At 30.5% G+C, this 19,235-nt stretch overlaps 1 protein-coding gene across 2 annotated transcripts; it reads right to left on the bottom strand.

Annotated features, from left to right (window-relative positions):
* Positions 1 to 3,468: 3,468 nt before the first annotated feature.
* On the bottom strand, positions 3,469 to 9,664 carry LOC125875528 (two-component response regulator ORR24-like). Of its 2 annotated transcripts, none has more exons than XR_007447426.1 (7): positions 8,828 to 9,663; positions 8,154 to 8,306; positions 7,352 to 7,744; positions 7,181 to 7,257; positions 5,198 to 6,421; positions 4,852 to 5,015; positions 3,469 to 3,708 (listed from the first exon to the last, which is right to left on the bottom strand). XR_007447426.1 is itself a non-coding variant. In XM_049556511.1 (7 exons), the coding sequence occupies exons 2-7, from the start codon at positions 8,979 to 8,981 to the stop codon at positions 3,664 to 3,666; spliced, it is 2,046 nt and encodes a 681-aa protein (XP_049412468.1). In that variant the 5' UTR covers positions 8,982 to 9,049; positions 9,145 to 9,664; the 3' UTR covers positions 3,469 to 3,663. The 2 variants fall into 2 exon arrangements, 1 of the variants encoding a protein (XP_049412468.1); XM_049556511.1 differs by lacking the exon at positions 4,852 to 5,015 and having other exon boundaries at positions 8,828 to 9,049; positions 9,145 to 9,664.
* Between the last annotated feature and the right edge of the window lie 9,571 nt (positions 9,665 to 19,235).

Consider the following 19,235-nt stretch of genomic DNA (forward strand, 5'->3'; position numbering starts at 1 on the left):
TGTATCTAAGATACATATACAAATCTCGCGCCCTCGCCTCCCTCCCATCTTGCTTGTCACTCTCTTATCTCACTCGTGTATCTGGTATGCGAGATACATGCTAAATACACTAGATTTTTGCTAGTGTTAATGAAACGACACCATTATTTGCCATATTTGATTTGAAAATCTTCTTATTTTCTTGATGTTATAGAATTATAAGTTTGAAAAGAAAAAAAAAAAGGGATATCCCGCCCCAACCCTCAGCCCTTCTAGGGTTGGGTTGGGTTGAGCATTTTCAGGCCTTATCAAATGAAGGGCCGGCCCTCCCCAGCCCATCAAATTCCTTGACCCGCGAGGCTTGAGCCGAATGGGGCTGGGCCGGTCCTTTTTTACCGCTCTCATGTAGTATGAAGTGGTTTTTTTTTATTATTTTAGGTCACAGATCTATTTTATTTATTGTGGTTGACTCTTGAAGTTTCTAGGAAGATGGTCTCATATTTTTCTTTTCTTTTGATTTGATTGATGCATTGTATTTGAATGGGGAAATGGAAAGTAATTAATAAATACAAGGTTTGACTGGCTAGTCTTCAGGAATAAGTCATGTTAGAAATTTTGCTATTGTTNCACTCTCTTATCTCACTCGTGTATCTGGTATGCAAGATACATGTTAAATACACTAGATTTTTGCCAGTGTTAATGAAACGATACCATTATGTGCCATATTTGATTTGAAAATCTTCTCATTTTCTTGATGTTATAGAATTATAAATTTGAAAAGAAAAAAAAAAAGGGCTATCCCGCTCCAGCCCTCTGCCCTTCTAGGGTTGGGTTGGGTTGAACATTTTCAGGCCCTATCAAATGAAGGGCCGGCCCGCCCCAGCCCTTCAAATTCCTTGGCCCGCGAGGCTTGAGCCGAATGGGGCTAGGCCGGCCCTTTTTGACATGTAGTATGAAGTGGTTTTTTTTTTTTTTTTAGGTCACAGATCTATTTTATTTATTGTGGTTGACTCTTGAAGTTTCTAGGAAGATGGTCTCATATTTTTCTTTTCTTTTGATTTGATTGATGCATTGTATTTGAATGGGGAAATGGAAAGTAATTAATAAATACAAGGTTTGACTGGCTAGTCTTCAGGAATAAGTCATGTTAGAAATTTTGCTATTGTTTTTTTCCTTTTATAAATGCAATATTTATTAACATGTTATATCTTTTATATGATTATAAAATTTTATAAATTTATGATCTTAAATATATCAGAATATTTATGTTGTCATAAAAAAATGTTATTAATTAAGGAATTTGGTATGAGATAAAAATATATTTTTTGGGATATTTACTTTTAAAAATTATCTAGATTCTCTGAAGTATTGGATATTTCAAATAGATTTGTTGTAGAAAATTATAAAGTTATCAAAAAATTTCATATAAAAAACTATTCATATCACGCTAAAATATCTAAAAAGCCGTCTTTTTTTTTGTATTATAGTCAAGTTTTCTTATTTAAAATCTTCCTTGATACTTCATCTATTTTAATTGAATTTTTTAATTTTAATTAATTGTGTAGGACAGTTGAGTATCTCTGATTTTTCTTCTGCTAGCAGGGACGGATTTAGTCAATAAGGTATGCGTTCACATGAATGCAATAGTTTTTATTCCCATAATGTATTTAAATTAAGAATATAAAGAATACTCATAAATATTCAATTATGAATTGAATTATTATTGTCTATTAATTGAAATGTGTATAATAACTCATAGACTTAAAATTTTGAATTTGCCTATATTAATTATAGAGGAGGCAAATTAGCACATGAAACTATAACCGTTCGATTCGTCCAAATTTGAATTGACGATTACCCTGGGTATATATTAGTTTAGCCCCTTTCAGTCCATCAAAATTGAGATGATATCTAATCCAAATTACTTCATAAATTAAAAAAAAATTACTTCATGAAAATTTTGGTCAAAACATTTTAGAAAAATACAATTTCTTATTTAATATGTTATATACAACTATAATGAAGAAAATTATAATTTTACTAGGCACTAAAAATTATAAACAAATAAATAAAGCAATTAAAACTTAATAATACTTGAACGGATTAGATTTTGATCCATTTTTAATTTATTTCAGTTTAAATAACTTTTAAGCGGATTAATAATTAACTCACCCTTTTACTTACTCAACTCATTTTTAACTCGCTCAATTTCAATCCAGCTCATCTATTTGACCCCAATAATCAACTATATTCACTAAAAAAACTTGGTATAAAGTGATTGATTCTTTGATGTTCCTAAGAAGATTGTCTAGTATTTTTTTTCCTTTTGATTTTTGGTGGATGCACTATTTTGATTGGGAAAATGTCTAATATAATAAGTACACATTGACTAATTGGTCTTTGGATTATTTTGTTTGTTTATTTATTTATTGGTCTTTGGATTATTTATTGGTGGATGCACTATCTTTATTTATTGGACAAAATGGCTAATAAATTGACTAGTTAATCTTTAGGGACAAGTCAAGTTAGGAATTTGGGCAATGTTGTTTTCTTCTATAAATTGGATATTCATTATGCTATGATTTGTGGACTACCTACCGTCAAATGACAAAAAATTATTCACACTCGATATTAACATACATTCTTATTTTATTAAATATTTAATTATGATAAATTTATACAATTTAATATAAACACATGAATAAATATTTATCCTTCACATGTCAATCGATTAAATAGACTTAAAAACACAACAACTATAAATCTTTGAGTTTGACAACTTGCAGTAATATTTCACTTGCTTCATTCATATAATAATTTTTTTTTACTTAGAATCAATTGGTAAAAGGTTTATGATTAAGTGAATTGCTTAAACTAAAAGACTATTTATTTAGTCATAAAAATTGCTTTTATTACCTTCCCATGCTAGCTAGTAATTATAGCCTTCGTTTTATATTATTATATTATGTTTCTTGTACATTAATAATCGTATAATTTTGTTATAGTTACTATTTAGAATGATTCATTATTCTTGAGCCAAGAATCTTGCGATAATATATATAATATTATTTATTATTTCTTCTAATTAAACACCTTATTGTTTCAACTAGTAGAGTGTCAATTAAGTGAAATATTTAAGAAGTCATAGAAGATAGTTTAAGACAAATATTCTTATAATCAAAGGCAATTAACTCTTTCTTGAGAGTGTACAAAAACATTAAAAAATAACATAGAAATATAAACTTGGAACCTAATTTGCTCAGAAATATTGCCACAACCATGTCGTATCTTCCACATATACACTACTTCTGAAGGATCAGAACATTTTCGAAGAGTCCGAGCAACATAGCTTTGAAAGATTAACTTTTTTCCAAGATATACCACATTAAAGTAATCTGAACTTTATCACAGCAGAAAATTAATCTGCAGAATGCCATGAAAAGAAAGAAAAAAAGCTTTGATGTTGGAGAAGTCATCGCGAAGGACAACGAGCTAAGAAGCAGCAAGCAATTTACATTAGAAATGGTACTGTCAATAACATCATTTCCAGAAGAAAATAACCAAACAGAAGGCCTGCGGAGTAGTACTACATATTGACACTATAACTCCTAAAAGGAAGAAAATTAGTAATGCTGCAACCTAGCTAGATCCTCTTCTTGCTGACAGCTATAGAAAACTTCATAGTTAAATCCATATTGTTCCTTCATCTAACATGCCTCCATCTTGCTCCTGCATTGCATAAGGAAAAATCCTTTAAAATGCAGTCTGAAGAGCACAAAAGTTTCAAAAAGCATTCATTCCCTTTTGCTTTCTTGGTAATGTATCTATGTAATGAGAAAAGAACGTGACGAGCAAAATCTGCAGGCAAAAATAAAAAAATAAAAAAAGACAACTTTTTGAATTTTGATGCCTAAGACTAGTGGTGAAGAGTCGTCGCATTCAATAACAACTGGCAATAATTCTTTATAATGCACCAGCATTCGTTTACTCTTATAATGCAGTATGAAATTTTCCTTTTCTTTTTCTTGATTATGTTTGTGACGAAATAAAAGCAAGGATCTTTGCAATCTTGTCATAATCAAGAGAACAAAGTGCAGAAACTTAACGGTGGAAGATCAAACAAGAACTTGATGAGTGAAATCCGCTGACAAAAATAAGAAAATTTTCAATTTTGATGCTTAGTGACCCCTGATAACCTAAGATAAGTGCTGATAGGACGATGCATTATCTCGAAAACTGGATTTGAAGTGATGATGTACAAATAAGAATTATGACATTCAATCTCATATTGCAAGAAATTGAAGAATTTTTGGGGGCACTAGCACGAGCAAGAGCAAAAAATAGTTAAAAAGTTCACTGTTATTGAAACAATAGAGTTATTAAACTAAAAAGACGATGAAATGAACATTGAACTCAGAAGTAGAAGAAACACAATAAAAAGGACATGGACTGTATTTTCATATAGTTATTCTAGTCGATAAAGTATGCAGCTTATTGACATCAGATTTAGTACAAGATGAACCTCACGGGGAAACAGTGTTTGATCCCGAGAAGCTATTGTTGGTGGATTTGTGAAGCTTAGCGACGCTGATAACCTAAGATTAGTGGTGATTGGACTGATGTGGTATCTTGGAAACTAGGATTTGATGGTTTACAAATAAGAGTCATGGCATTCAATCTCATATTGCAAGGAATTCAGGAATTTCTGGGGCACTAGCAAGAGCAAAAATAGTTGAGAAGTCTACTGTTTTTGATTAATAGAGTGATTCAACTTGAAAAGAGATGAAATGAACAATGAACTCGGAAGTAGAAGAACACAATAGACATTGACTATAGCTTCATATAGGTGTACAGGTCAATATAAGTATGCACCTTATTGACATCAGATATAGTGCCAGATGAATCCAAAAGGGGAAACAGTGTTTTATCCCGAGAAGCTATAGGAAGAGATAACCAACATAGCCATTTGATTCAGCCCTGCTTTTTGTGGTATTGGTTGCTATTGTTGGTGAAGCAAATATATGTCATCACCCCCTCTGCAGATTTGTTTTCATAAGTTGGATGCAAAATCCAGCTATACATTTAACTATTGACGTAGAAGTCAGGTTTATCTCGTTCAAATAAATTATCTTACATTGAACTAGTGTTTTCTATGTAATGTTGTTTATGCTGAAAAAAATAATATTCGAATATTTCAAGATTAGAGAGGTAATCATACCCGTTTCATTGCAGTCATTAGATCATCCAGGGAGTCATAGCCTTGTGGACTAAAACCAACTTGTAGCTTTGTTGGCTCCAAGAGGTAGTCTTCATTTGACCTTGTCCTTGAATCTGGGGTCAACTTTTCATGCTCGGTTTGCTGCACGAGTGTCGAAGAACCTCCACTCGATCTACCAATCAATGACATGTCCATCCTTCTGCCAAAGTTCTCATTGCTTTGATTCATACTGTGGCTTAAAGAAGCCATGTTACCATCATTGGGAACCTGAGACCTTAAGTTGTTGCCAAAAGTATTATTTGAATTGTGGGAATAATGTTGTTTATTATCGGCCCATGCTTGAGATGGTGTTTGATTCATACTCTGAACAGCACCAGCCATACTTTGACGGTATTGGATTTCTCCCCTTGAATCTTCAAAAGGAGGAGAAACTGAGATGGTGGAAGTAAAATCAAGAGGGCTGTTCTGTAAATGAGTCGTCGCTTCCCTTACACTATTTTGTGGCAAATGGCTGTTAATGAAGGATTCAGTCAATGGGAAAGAATTAGACTGGAACTTCGATAGCTGAACGGAATTTTGCCAGTTCTCATTACATCTACCATGTTCCAGAAAGTTGGAAGATCCATTAACACAAGTATTGAACGAGTCTGAGCTAAACGGAGTCGTGTTTTGAGAGTGCTGATTTCCAAATCCTCCCCCAGTAAGTGGTTGCTGGGGATTCCCTTGAAGCAACATCGTATTATTTGGAACATTGGATAAGGAGTTATTTGAGCAACTGAGCACATCAGCTGTAAGCAGTCTCGACTCGTCCAAAGGAATATGTGCCGAGGACTTACTCTGCTGCAATTGATCAAGCTCCAATGATGCAGGAATGCCTTGAAATAAACTAGTATTCTGGCTAGCAGGCGGAATGTTTGAATTCAGTTTTGTAAAAGCATTAACGGAATTGCTCAAATTTTGACCATGACTAGGTTGGAGTAGCTGAGATGCTGCCAGGTTGCGCACGCTCAGACCAGCAGCACTATTTAGTCTGCCAAGCATGCCCCCTGAACTGTACGATGACAAGGCAGCATGAGTATACCGTCCTGATCCACCCAATGTTCGAAAATCTCCAAGCCCATCCAGTGAGCCCATTCGCACATAGTCCCTTCCCCCTAATGCGGCAACCATGTTTGCTTGTTGGGTTTGAACTGAATTGATCCTTTTCAAGTAAAGCCTATACTTCTGCAGAACAGAAAAGAAAACCAGATTAAGAATTCTGAAACTGTAATTTTTTTCATTTCCAACAATAAAGGTAGGATGTACGCAGACCTTACCCCTACCTTTGTAAGGTAGAGAGGCTGTTTCTGATAGATCCTCGGCTCAAAATAAAGGTACCAGACACTGTATTGTAAGAAAATAGACACTCAGTTCTTCTGCCCCCTCCACCCCCTCAGTTACCTACTTACCTTCTACNCCCCCCCCCCCCCCCAGTTCTTCTTCAGCCTACCTCTACATCTCCTAACACTTGCTACAACCAACCTCTCGCACCTCCTTACTGGTGCATCCTCATCACATGTTCTTGAATTATTCAACTAAGATAATTGAGCTCCATTTTAATCAGGATAATGTTACCATATAGCTGTTTTAGATTCAGACACTACTGCATTACTACTTTCCAGTTTCTACGAAATATCCCTAGATGCGAAGTATTATTTGCAGCCATTTGCTAATTAACATTCATGGTATGTAGCAAGGTTATATCAGATTTTGCTCTCTTAGCCACATGAAAGCATAATCCAAGGCGAGAGAGCAAAATCCGATCCTCTCACAAATGATTCATCATTGTGAAACATTTATTGGTCAGTGCTTCAAAAATATTGACCTTGTTCACCTCCACTATCCAGGCCATGTCTAATAAATCACTAATTGTGTAATGATTTAAAGAAAAAGGATCAAATAGAACAAATGAAATAACAAAGAAGAAGGAGATAAGACTAGTGCCTGCAGATGGCTTGCCACATTCTCCCTTGTAAGCCCGTCAACATTCATCAGGTCAAGAATCCTCTTTGGGACAGCTTCTGCAATAGAAATAGGACAGAAATATTCATTTAATACGGGAACATTCATAACAAGCATAGTCGGAGAAAAACTTAATAATGCTAAAGAACTCACTTTCGATGCCCAACTGACCAACAGCTGCAACAAACTTCCTGTGAAGTTCTATGGACCAAACGACACGAGCTCTCTTCTGAGTTGTTGGATCTTCATTGTCATTTCCATTTTCATCATTCTCATCTTCTTCATCCTTCCTTTTCTTGTTACATTTTCCGTTTTGATCTACATTACCTGTTGGTGATTGCCCTCGACCACTTTCTCCACTTACCTGATAAGATTTGTCTTGATCATTAGACTTGCTCTGGCTCTTAGGCTCAACCTTCTTTTTTCTGATCACATGTTGCCATATGTTCCTCAACTCCTCAATTCGAACAGGTTTCACCAGATAGTCGCAAGCACCATGATCGATTCCCTTCCTTACAAGTTTGGTATCGCTGTTTGCAGACAACACTGGACCAAACGAAAAGTTCACACATCAACTAATTAAGAAATTCTCAAGTGTTAAATCCAAACATCACCCTAAAGATCCTCTATTACAAGTGAAACAAAATGCAATTAGTTACTCGAAGCTAATATAGAATCACAAGGGAGCAAAAAAACATATCTTTTTTTTTTGTTTAACCATATGGTATCCAAAACCTACTGGTCTGACTAATCCAAATTCACTCCATGTAATCTCATCAAAAAAGGTAAGTTCTCCCTATCAGGAATTTCTCCATTCCCTGGATTTGAACCCGAGAACTCCAGTCAAGGGTGGAGGGATCCAATTCATCCCACAATATCCATTAGTGCTAAAGGGAACAAAAAGTTGAAAATGATAGATCTATGAAAATAAGATAAATGAAGATATTCTACTTACTTATGACTGGAAGATCCATCTCAAGACCAACAAGTTCAAGAAGTTTAAAGCCATCCATATCAGGCATGTGAACATCACTGATGACCAAATCAAATCTATCTCTATTCTCCCTCAACATCTTCAATGCCATCCTTGCCTGACTTGTTGTAGTTACTGTGCAAAAACAAACGATCTTCAGAATAATAATGCAATTTATCAACAATCATGAGGAGGAAAATACAAAAGATTCATAAAGCTAGAAAGATCTCAAAATAAATCAGGAAAATCCAGGCTAGTAAAACTTGAAATGAGAGATAGCAAATGATTCAAAATAGAGAATTTGGGAATTGAATATGTACAAAAGCAAAAGCAAAAAAGTAAATCAAAAGAACTCCAATTTCCCTTATTGTTCTATCAATGATTATTGAAAGGACATGGTCAAAATCAAATAGAAACTGTACATGAATCACCTATTTTCCAGGGTAAAAGAGTTTAAAATGCTCCTGTTGAGTGTTGAAAACAAGAAACAACAATGATAAAACAAGAAAAAGAGTTCCTTTGTTTTTTTCTCACATAAAAACAGAAAACCTACTTCAAAACTAGACCTCACAAACAAGAAATCAAGCACCTAATTGGCAAATTATCATAATTAACCAAAAACAAAAAAAAAAAGATCCATAGCATCAAGCATTTACCCTGATACTGGCATTTTCTGAGCAAACCATCCAAAAGCTTCAAACAAATAGGGTCATCATCAACAGCAAGAACTCTCATACCAATAGGAAAATTATCATAATTATTTCCCCTTTCACCACCACCCATATTCCCTCTAATTTCTTCCACAGTCATTTTCTTGAACCCCACACACACCAAAAAAAAAAAGATTGCACCCCAAAATCAAGAATTCCAGACAAAAAAGTTCAAAACTTTACCACAAAACAAATCACTTCCTTGAATCTTTCTCAAACCCCCATAAACTCCAATTGTCAGAATAAATCCAAACGCACAAAATAGTTCAAAACTTTACCACAAAACACACAAAACAAATCACTTCCTTGAATCTTTCTCAAAACCCCATAAACTCCAACTGACAGAATAAATCCAAACACACAAAAAAGTTCAAAACTTTACCACAAAACATACAATACAAATCACTTTCTTGAATTTTCTCAAAACCCCATAAACCCCAATTGTCTCAATAAATCCAAACACACAAAACAAATCACTTTCTTGAATCTTTATCAAAATCCCATAAACCCCAATTGCCTCAATAAATCCAAACACACAAAAAAGAGATCAAAGATTGGAACTTTGAAATGGTTTGTAGTAGTAAGTAAGTAATAAAGCTGTACGTGTGGACAACGATGGTTTATGGCTTGGTTACAACCCAACAATACAACAAATCATACAAAAAAAATTCTAGTCATCACAACTAAACTTTTTCTTCTTCTTCTGTTTGTGTTTGTCTTTTTTGCTTTTTTTTCCTAATATGCTCACCCAACCCCTTACCCTCTACACCCCTCTATTCCATTGGTGGGTAATAAAATATTGCTTATTGGTGTCTGTTATATATAATAGTAGAATATATGTATATTATATATATAATATAATGAAAGTGAATAATAGAGGTTTGTTTATGATCTTTTTCTTAGAACCTTTTTTGAAGCATGCATTTTTGGAAGTAAGCTTTTTTGTAGCCTTAAAAAAAAAACATAATACATAAACATGTATTCTATAACTTAATTTCAGCTAACGTCTTTAAACATCACGTTCCTTTAAAATAATTCAAATGACATTTATACTTTTCAATTTATATGTAAATAAATAAGTACTTATATTGTAAATGATAATTCATATGACACACACTCGATGATTAGTATCATGTCATGTACTTTAACTTAGCATTAACTGATATTTATGTCCTTCAACTTTGTTTGCACGAGTTGACATTTGAACGTGTATAAAATTAAACAAGTAAACACACATATCATAAATGACAATTCGATACATTTGAATTGACTTGTATTATGCCATATACAATGTGTATGTCTATTATTCAACTTCATAAAAGCTAAGTGTCTATTTTTACATATTCAAAATTGATGGACATAAATATTAGTTAAGATCAAATTAAAAAGACACGTTTTATGTATTATGAATTTAAGAAAAGGATACCATGTGACACATATGTACACATTCACAATTCAAGAAATCTTGGCCATTCATTGGTCACGAAAATTATGGCTAAGTTTTCTTGAATCTTAATTAGATTTACCTTTTAGATCAAGATTGCCAACTAATCAAAGCTTTCATATCCTTTATTTATTCCTTTTATGTTCTAATGACTTCTTATCTCTTTTGTTTTAAGTTGATCAATAATAGAATAGAAAAAAGAGTAAGTATTTTGCAAAAGGATTAAAACTTGTTGAGGTCGAGAAGAAGAATGGACAATCATTAATGAAGGATCTTGGTTAATTATTCAAGGTATAAATGCTTAATGATATTCCCGTAGGTATTTTTCTATTTATAGAAATCATTTAATTCCTCCACTTTTTAACCATTTCTTTCTTTAGAGTTTGAATATGATAAGGTTTGAGGTTCCATTTTTGTTTTAATTTTTTAACTTTCTTGAAATGGACTCATTTTATGAAATGACTAGTTAGCCCACCAATTAAAGTGTTGAAATTATATACACTAGTATTATATTTTATTTATAAAAAAAAAAAATCATGTTTGAGAGGGATACAAATGTAATTATAACTTCCTAAACATGTGCTATACTATTTGAGTCAATGAAGAAATTTTAAAGGTAAATTACTTGTGGGCATCACCAATCCTACACTCTATTTTAGTCTTCAAATATAGAGTTTTCTATTTTTTCGATAATCAACTCCAACCCAATTCTCTATTTTACTCTCTAAAAAAGAATCTTCTTCTCTCTTCTCAATATTATATTATTATTTCTATTTCATTTTTGTTTTCGTATTTCATAATATAAATTTTTACTTTCTTTCTTTTCCGAATAATCATCCTATATAATTTCATGTAATATAAAATATTAATTTTTTGAATTTTTTATTTAATATTAAATTATATTTTATTCTAAATTTCTAAAGAACAACTACGAATAATTGAAAAAAGAAATCAACAAGCACAACCGCAATCACAACCACAACTTCTCTAAATCATACTCTAATTCCTTTTTCGAATATCGTTAAATCTAGAAACGACCTACCGGATTACTAAATTATTGTTTTGATTTTTAAAATTATTATGTTATGCATTGTATTGTATTGTTATCTTGTATTTAAATTATTATGTTATGCATTATATTTTTAAATTAAAATGTTTATCTCATCATTTAAATTTTGTGCATTCTTCATAGTGGAAATTAATAATAACATCAAATTGTATCACAAAGTGACGAAAATTTAAAAAAATATTTAAAATATTATTAATTCGAGATGAAAGTAGTATATATAAAATAAATTATTTTTAAAAATGTTATATTACATTTAAAAAGAATTGTAAATATTAGAGATTTAATTAATAGTCTTATATGAAAAATAATATATTAATTACAAAATAGTAGAAATAATAATATAATATTCAAAAAGTGAAATAGAGAGTATGAATAGTAGTTCTTCAAATTTGAAGAACTACTATTCAACTCTCTATAATTGGAGAGTAGAGGATAAAATAGAAAGTGATTGAAAAGGATATTCTATTTTTTACTCTCCAAATATAGAGAATGAAGAGTAAAATAGAGTAGGGTTGGAGATGGTCTTACTTTACATTTTTTGCCTTTTTTATTCTCAAAGTTGAAACATAACTGTAGTTTGAAATTTTTGCCTTTTAAGGCAACATTCACTAACTTTTCTTTAATATATAATTGTTTGGATATTTTAAGTGGAAAATTTAGTGTAATAAATAGAGAATAAGTATATGCAATCTTTTTCTGTTCATTAGGACTTTAAGACACTTCCTTAGATAAATTTGTTAATGAAATTTCCTTTTGTAGTTGTTCATTTTCAAAAAATAATAAATAAATATATATTTACACACACGCATTTATTTATTTAAAAAAATATCCAAAAATTGAGTAGATAACATAGCAATTCATTCAAAATGTTTATTGGAATAATTACGGAATATTCTTCAGTAAAATATAGTGATTTTTTAGTAGTGTAATATCTGGTGAAATAATTAGATCCCTTCACTTTAATCAAAAGTTTCGGGTTCAAACTTTAGAAATTGAAAAATTCTTGATGAAAAACGTTTCACTTTTAAATAAATCTTATACAAGACAAATTTAAATTGGTCGAATCAATTAATTTGTGATATCTTATGATTGAAAAAGAACATATAAGTTGGCCATATTAGTTTTGTTTTTCCTAAAATAAGGAAAAATGTCATGACATGAAGTCGCCCTATTAAATTTTATTGTCTGGTAAAGTATTAGCAATAACATGTGAAATTAAATACAATTTTTGACTATTAGAGTGTTTTAGATGACAGCTTTTGAGATCCCAAAATAAAGTCAAAATTTTTCTCCAAACTTTTTAAGAAGATTTTTTTATTAGAGAGGGCAAAATTAGCTTATAAGTATATAATTAATTTACTTAACCAATTTAAATGTGAACGGATTAACGATTCACCATTTAATAATCTCTTACATTCATTTTGATCCCTTCAACTTAACCCAACTAATAATTGGAATGATATGTAGCACAAATTAATACATGAGACACATCATTAAAATATTTTTTTCTGATATAAAGTCATAAATCATAATAAAGGGAAAACAATTTTATTACGTAAATAAATAAGTTATAATAAAACAAGCAAAGAAATTAAAATATGATAGCACTTCTTCATTGTTTTTTTCTTGTTTATTAAAAGGTGGTTTGGAATAGCTTCTTGAAAAGGAAAGACTTTGTGTGGAGTGTACCTTTTAGGTGATAAGAGCTAAGTTTGTAAGTTTTATTTTAGTTTTGGACAATGATTTTTCTCCCACCTTATATTATAATAGGTTATGGTTTCAATTTATTTAGCACTTTATTATTTACTATGACTAGAAATGTAACAAATGATTGTTTGTTACTTATAATGTGCTTAAAAAGATTTTCTTCACCCATCAGAGTCGTGATGAGTTGTAAGTATTCAGTTATTTTTATTAATTAGAAATCTTGAATTCAAATCGTGGTTTCTAGATATTATATTGTGTTTATTAGAAAATATTTTACCCCACCTTTCACCTCCTTAAAATGAAATTTTCTAAAGCAAATTTAACTTTTGTCATGTCCCAATATAAATGTCGAATACTAGACGAGAAACAAGAAAAAGAGAGAGAGAGCATTCTCATGACCATCAACGTATTTGATGAGATGTTTGGAGATCCCTCAACCCTTAATATTAAACCTCTTATTTGAGCTCTAGCAAAGTATAGTCTTTCGATAGCGAGCGACTTTTTCTTTCCCACTAAATGAATCTACATAAAACAAATTCAAATTAGTAAAATTCAATGAATCTCGGATGCAAAATAATTTAATCGAGTCCTTTTTCTCATGAGACCGATAAGTAGAGGTAGAGCTAGAAGTGCAGAAAGAGATATATGCAAATCAATTATTTATTATGAACACATAATGCACTCAAATATGTGAATTAATGGTCAACGAACTAGATTGAAAATCATGAGTTCTTAGATTCGAAGCAAATATACAAATTGATTTCTTTCATCTATCCAAATCTTAATGAATCGAGTTCAAATATCACGTCCACTCAAACTAGTTCGAAAATCACAATTATAAAGATATATAGTATTTGAAACATAATTACAAAATACAATAAAATCAATACAATTTTTATTTTTATTTTTTTGAAAAAGTGAACATATAAGATTTCTGTTTCAAGTATCTAAAGTACCAAAGAGTACACACTTATTTATACAGGTCCTACACTGCAATAAAGTGCCAGATACCCTCCACGTTGCGTTCTGTGATTGGCTGGAAACAGGTATCACTGGGACCCACGCGTGAGATTCCCTTTATACTGTTCCATAATAACAACATGTGGGTCGCAGGTCACTCCGTCGTCTTATATTAGTTGTTCATTTCTTTACATATTTTTAAAAAAATCATAGGTAAGAGGGATACTTTTGAAAGAATATAATTAACTATTATCTTCGTCTTTTTTACTTGTCAAATTTTATCTTGGTACACCTATTAAGAAAAAAAAATAATATAATACCATTTTAATTTTATTAATTGATGGGGTCCCAAATATACTTATTCACTATATTTTTCAAGGATATTGACTTAATGTTAATAAATTGATGGTATAATGTCTTTTTTTGATTTGTCAAAAATGACAAGTAAAAAAAAATCAAATTAAAAAATATTTGATAAGTAAATAGGGACGGAGGAAGTATTGAATTGTTAGTTTAAATACAATGTTTGTTTTGATTGTTACTTAATTTTTGTTGTATCGTATCATTTAAATTCATCGTTAGGTAACGAAGAAAAGAATCATTTTATGTAACGATTAACTTTGTGTGATCGCATCGTTACCTTAACACTTTCTTTTCAATTTATCTTTATTTATTATTTAATAATCATATTTTATCGTTTATCCTATCTTTTCATGGTAGTTCTAACTCGTACCCTACTTTTCTTGTAGGTTTATCACTCAAATCACGGATATGTGATATTATGTAACAATGGAGAACAATAAAATCTAGCCAAATATTGTATTCATTAAACTAATATAGTATGATACAATAAAATAAAATACAATACGTTGTGAAACAATACGTAACAACATCCAAACAAAAGCATAAAGGTAAAATGAAAAACAAATTAATACTATCTTGATTTTATAGGTGTGGTCCCAGTTTGGGAAATTGATCCTAAAAGATTCTGCCACCTGTAAACAATAAGATCAAAAGGCTGTGAAAGAGGTCAGCCCAAAATCAGAAAGCTTATGTCACAAAATTCCTCTTTAACTCTTTGAAGGAGAAAAAGTCTTGTTTAATTTTTTCTCTATTATTATTATTTTTTTAATTCACTTTTTTTTTTTTAAAAAAAAAAAGGCTTCGGTTATAGTGTTATTTGTGGTTGTTTTCGTCACTATTTTTATGATTTTTTTACTATTGTATTTATTTTACGTACTTATTTTTTTTAATATACTTTACTAGAGTAAGGGTCTATCGGAACAATCTTCTTTCCTTCACAAAGTAGCAGTAAGATTATATACATTCACCCTCCTCAAATTCCATTTGTAGAATTACAAAAAGTATATTATTATTGTCGTGTCATAAGAATTAGAAAAAACAGGAACGTAAAAATGCTTTGTGCAATTTATAAATTATAAGTTTAAAGTTGTAAAATTAAAAACTAATACTTGTCTTAGAATAGACCGTGTTGCACTTCTTAAAGTGTGGCCTGTAGTCTTTGTGTGATTTATAAATTAATGTTTGAATTGTAATATTTATCAATGATATTTACATTAAGGTAAATTAAACCGCCTAAGTTTGCAGTACCTCATATTTAGAATATTTTTTTTGTAAATTATGTGCAAACATGAGATGCTTTATGCTCCAAATCCTATAAGCATGTAGATTACATAATTTACTTTGATGCCCTCAATCTCTGAAATTATCTTTTTTTTAAAAAAAATAGACCTAAAACCGACTTAAAATTGAAATTATTGAGTATTAGAGTACGCTATAATATTATTTAGTGGAATCCAAACTAACACATCATTATATTTGGTGAGTACCAGCTAGCTACCAATTGGAATGTCAATTTTGATAAGACATGAATATCAAATATGTACTTTTGTTAATTAACCTTATGTGTCGAGCTAATACATTTAGGGGCCGATTTAGTGCTTCGATATCGAGTTTAATTAAACTTAATTAATATTTTTTATGTAAAAAAAAAATTTCCAAGCATAAAATCATAATAATGGAGGAAGAATAAAACAAAACAATGAGTATGTTTTGCAAAAAAACAAAATAAAAATGATATCATGTCAATCCTTTTTCATTATAGTCAGTCGAATAATAATAGTACTAATTAATTAACAAAGTGTACCCTAATTTCACTCATGATTATAGCATAATGATCAAAGCCAACCTCCAGTCCCCCCCCCCCCCCCCCTCCCCAATTAGTTACTTATGAGATAAATGCAAGTTAATGTGTTGCTGGTTGGAGGTATTGGATACTCGATGAAATTAGTCGAGAAGTATGGAATTGATCCGTTCGTGACCACGATTAAAAGAGAAAAAAAATATAATAATAGTTGTCCACTATTGACTTGGCACACCCCTTAAGAAACAATAAATAATAGGGGTAATATTATTATTTTATCTTTTAACTTTATTAAATTTAATGTTTTGAGAAATCTGTGAGATGATAAATAGTATTTAATAGCAAGGGCACAAAAATGTAAATTATCTCTTGATTTTCTAAACTAGACAAGTATTGTTGGATAACTATTTTTAGTATAGCGAACAACTATTGTTAACCACATAAACAAAAAATTAAATGTTCACCTTTCACATTTAGTAGTCAAAATAATTTACACTTCACTAAAACTATGAAACAATTTAAAATACTTCAAAGACTTCCATTGTTTCATATGTATTTATACTTCATATAGGAAATACTACTAGGTTTTGTACTACATACTTTACATTTTGGATTGTTTTTCTATATTTTAATTATTCTATAATGTCACCACCATTGAGAATGAGATCTAATTTATATTAATCAATCAATAATCATGTGGAAGTCGCAAATGACACGTCAAATGACGGGATTAGTGTTAATATATACCACTAGTGTGAGCTTAAAAAATTTAGTGGTGATTCAATTATATATATATTTAAAAAAAAACAATAAAAAAAAACTAGTATACGTAAAAAAGATTCAATCAAGTACCATGCATGTTCATCCATTAATTTTGTGCTATTGTTTTTCTATTTCATATTAGAGAGAGGTGATTAAACATATATGATACTTTACAATTTAGCGAGAATATAAATATACTGAAGGTGTTGTAGGGTAAGATTTTGACCTAGAATTATATCAGAAGGTTAATAAGCAGTTGTATACGGTTGTCTAGTTTCCCTTCTCAATAATACCATTTTTATTCTCATATTATCATATTGTTTGTTTTCACTACTGTTATTTTCTCCATTATTTTCTACATGACTTCTTCGTTATTATATTTCTTTTTTACTAATTTCGATAAAGTTTACTTGAGTTGAAAATTTGCCAAAAATAGTATTTCTACTTATTTATGATAAGAGTAAGACTACACTGAGTATGTTGTAATTGCTTTTCTAATCTACTAAATAATTAAAAAGAATTAAAGTTTAATGACAACTTTGCTTCTTTAGGAGATATTCTTGAGGATTCGTAGGGCCACAATTTACCAAAAGAAGTAGAAAAAATTATATTAAAAATGGACCCCAACAAAAGCCATTGATTTTTTTATTAAAAAAAATGCATGTATTTATTTTTTAGTGGAAGCTAACATCATATTCCCATTAAAAATTAATAATTGGAATAAAATATCTACTTTTAAAATCACATAGGTTAAAGAGTGGAGGACACTTCAGTCAAATCATACAAAACATTTTCCACTTCAATGTTTTGCAAATGTAAAAAACATGAAAAAATTGTTGATCAAATGTTATCTTTTTTGTTTAATTGACCATTTATACTTGAATCGCATTAGTTATATATTATGATTTAAAATTCTCTGATACCCAAGATTATGTATAAAAGTCTTTATTTTCGCGATTTAAATTTAAAATATTTGATTAAAGATGAAAAAATTACAGGATGTTCATGCCATATACTTCTAACTAACCCCGTATATATTATTTATTATCACTAACTAATAGAACAGTAGAAAAAAAAAACTTTTTGGATTATCCTTGGACATCATGACTAAACATGATTACTATATATATTGACCTAAAAATCATCACGTATTTGGGTGTTTATCTCTTCTAATCCCCCCCCTCCATATTTAACTTTCATAGTTAGATATTAATTATTGGAAAAACTACGTATACACTTACTTTACTATCATATTTACTATTATGATATTTTTACTTTTAAAATATTACGTATCTTACCACTACTTAAGAGTTTCCTACCATATATTGAGGAAGATACACTTAGGTACATGTGTTTTGCCACCAGATACACTAAATATAGGGAGCGAGGCGATCGAGATTCATATGTATCTCAGATACATGCGAATCATACTAGATACATGCATTTGTAATACTAGATATATGCGAGAGTGGAGAGTGAGATGGGAGAGAGGCGAATCAAATTTTGTTATGTATCCCAGATACATGCGAATCCATATGGATACAATGTATCTAGAACAAATTACACTTAATTTTGACCTCATATATCTAGTGATACATACATCTGGACGTATCTAAATGTATTGGGATGCACAAAAATATGATAAGATACGTAATATTCCAAACTAGAATGTATCTAAGTAATTAACTCCTAAACTAGTGGAGTTCACGTAAGTTTCCTTCATTATTTAATAAACACACAATTACATAATCAGAATTTGCACATAGATAACCCTAGGCCACAACTTTGTTACTAAAAAAAATGAAGAAAAAAATAAAAAAAATTATAAAACACTAGCTGTCAAATGAGGTTTTAACCTATGATTAATCCATAAAGTTTAGTCTCTATTAGGTCAACCTTATAACACTTAAAAGTTATTTAAATGAGAATTTGTATAATATTTAATTAATGAGGGATTCCAACATCATCATGAACTTAATCAATGTCCAAAATGTCAGAAAAAGAAAAGATTCATATCCACTTAATTAGTTGGCTAATTAAAGTTGTATAGTGACATAATTTGGTCTAGGGTGGATGACAGTTTTAAAGCAATCACTATAATTATCCTCAATTTAGCATTAAAAAATTAAGGTCAAACACATACACAACCCCTCAAACTTGCCCTCATTTTTCATTTTGGCACTCCAACCTAGCCTTGTTCCATTTTAATCCTTAAACTCCATTTTTTCTATACCATTTAAACACTAAT

This window comes from Solanum stenotomum, chromosome 9 (genome assembly GCF_019186545.1).
Source record: "Solanum stenotomum isolate F172 chromosome 9, ASM1918654v1, whole genome shotgun sequence".
NCBI classification, from domain to species: Eukaryota; Viridiplantae; Streptophyta; class Magnoliopsida; order Solanales; family Solanaceae; genus Solanum; species Solanum stenotomum.

Bases quoted from the DNA above. Each gene is read 5' to 3' on its own strand.
- LOC125875528 (XM_049556511.1), bottom strand. From the start codon at position 8,981: ATGACTGTGGAAGAAATTAGAGGGAATATGGGTGGTGGTGAAAGGGGA. The intron at 7,745-8,153 runs GTAAGTAGAATA...CGTTTGGTCCAG, and splicing joins GATGGATCTTCCAGTCATAA to TGTTGTCTGCAAACAGCGAT. The intron at 3,709-5,197 runs GTATGATTACCT...TATGCAATGCAG, and splicing joins TAATGACTGCAATGAAACGG to GAGCAAGATGGAGGCATGTT.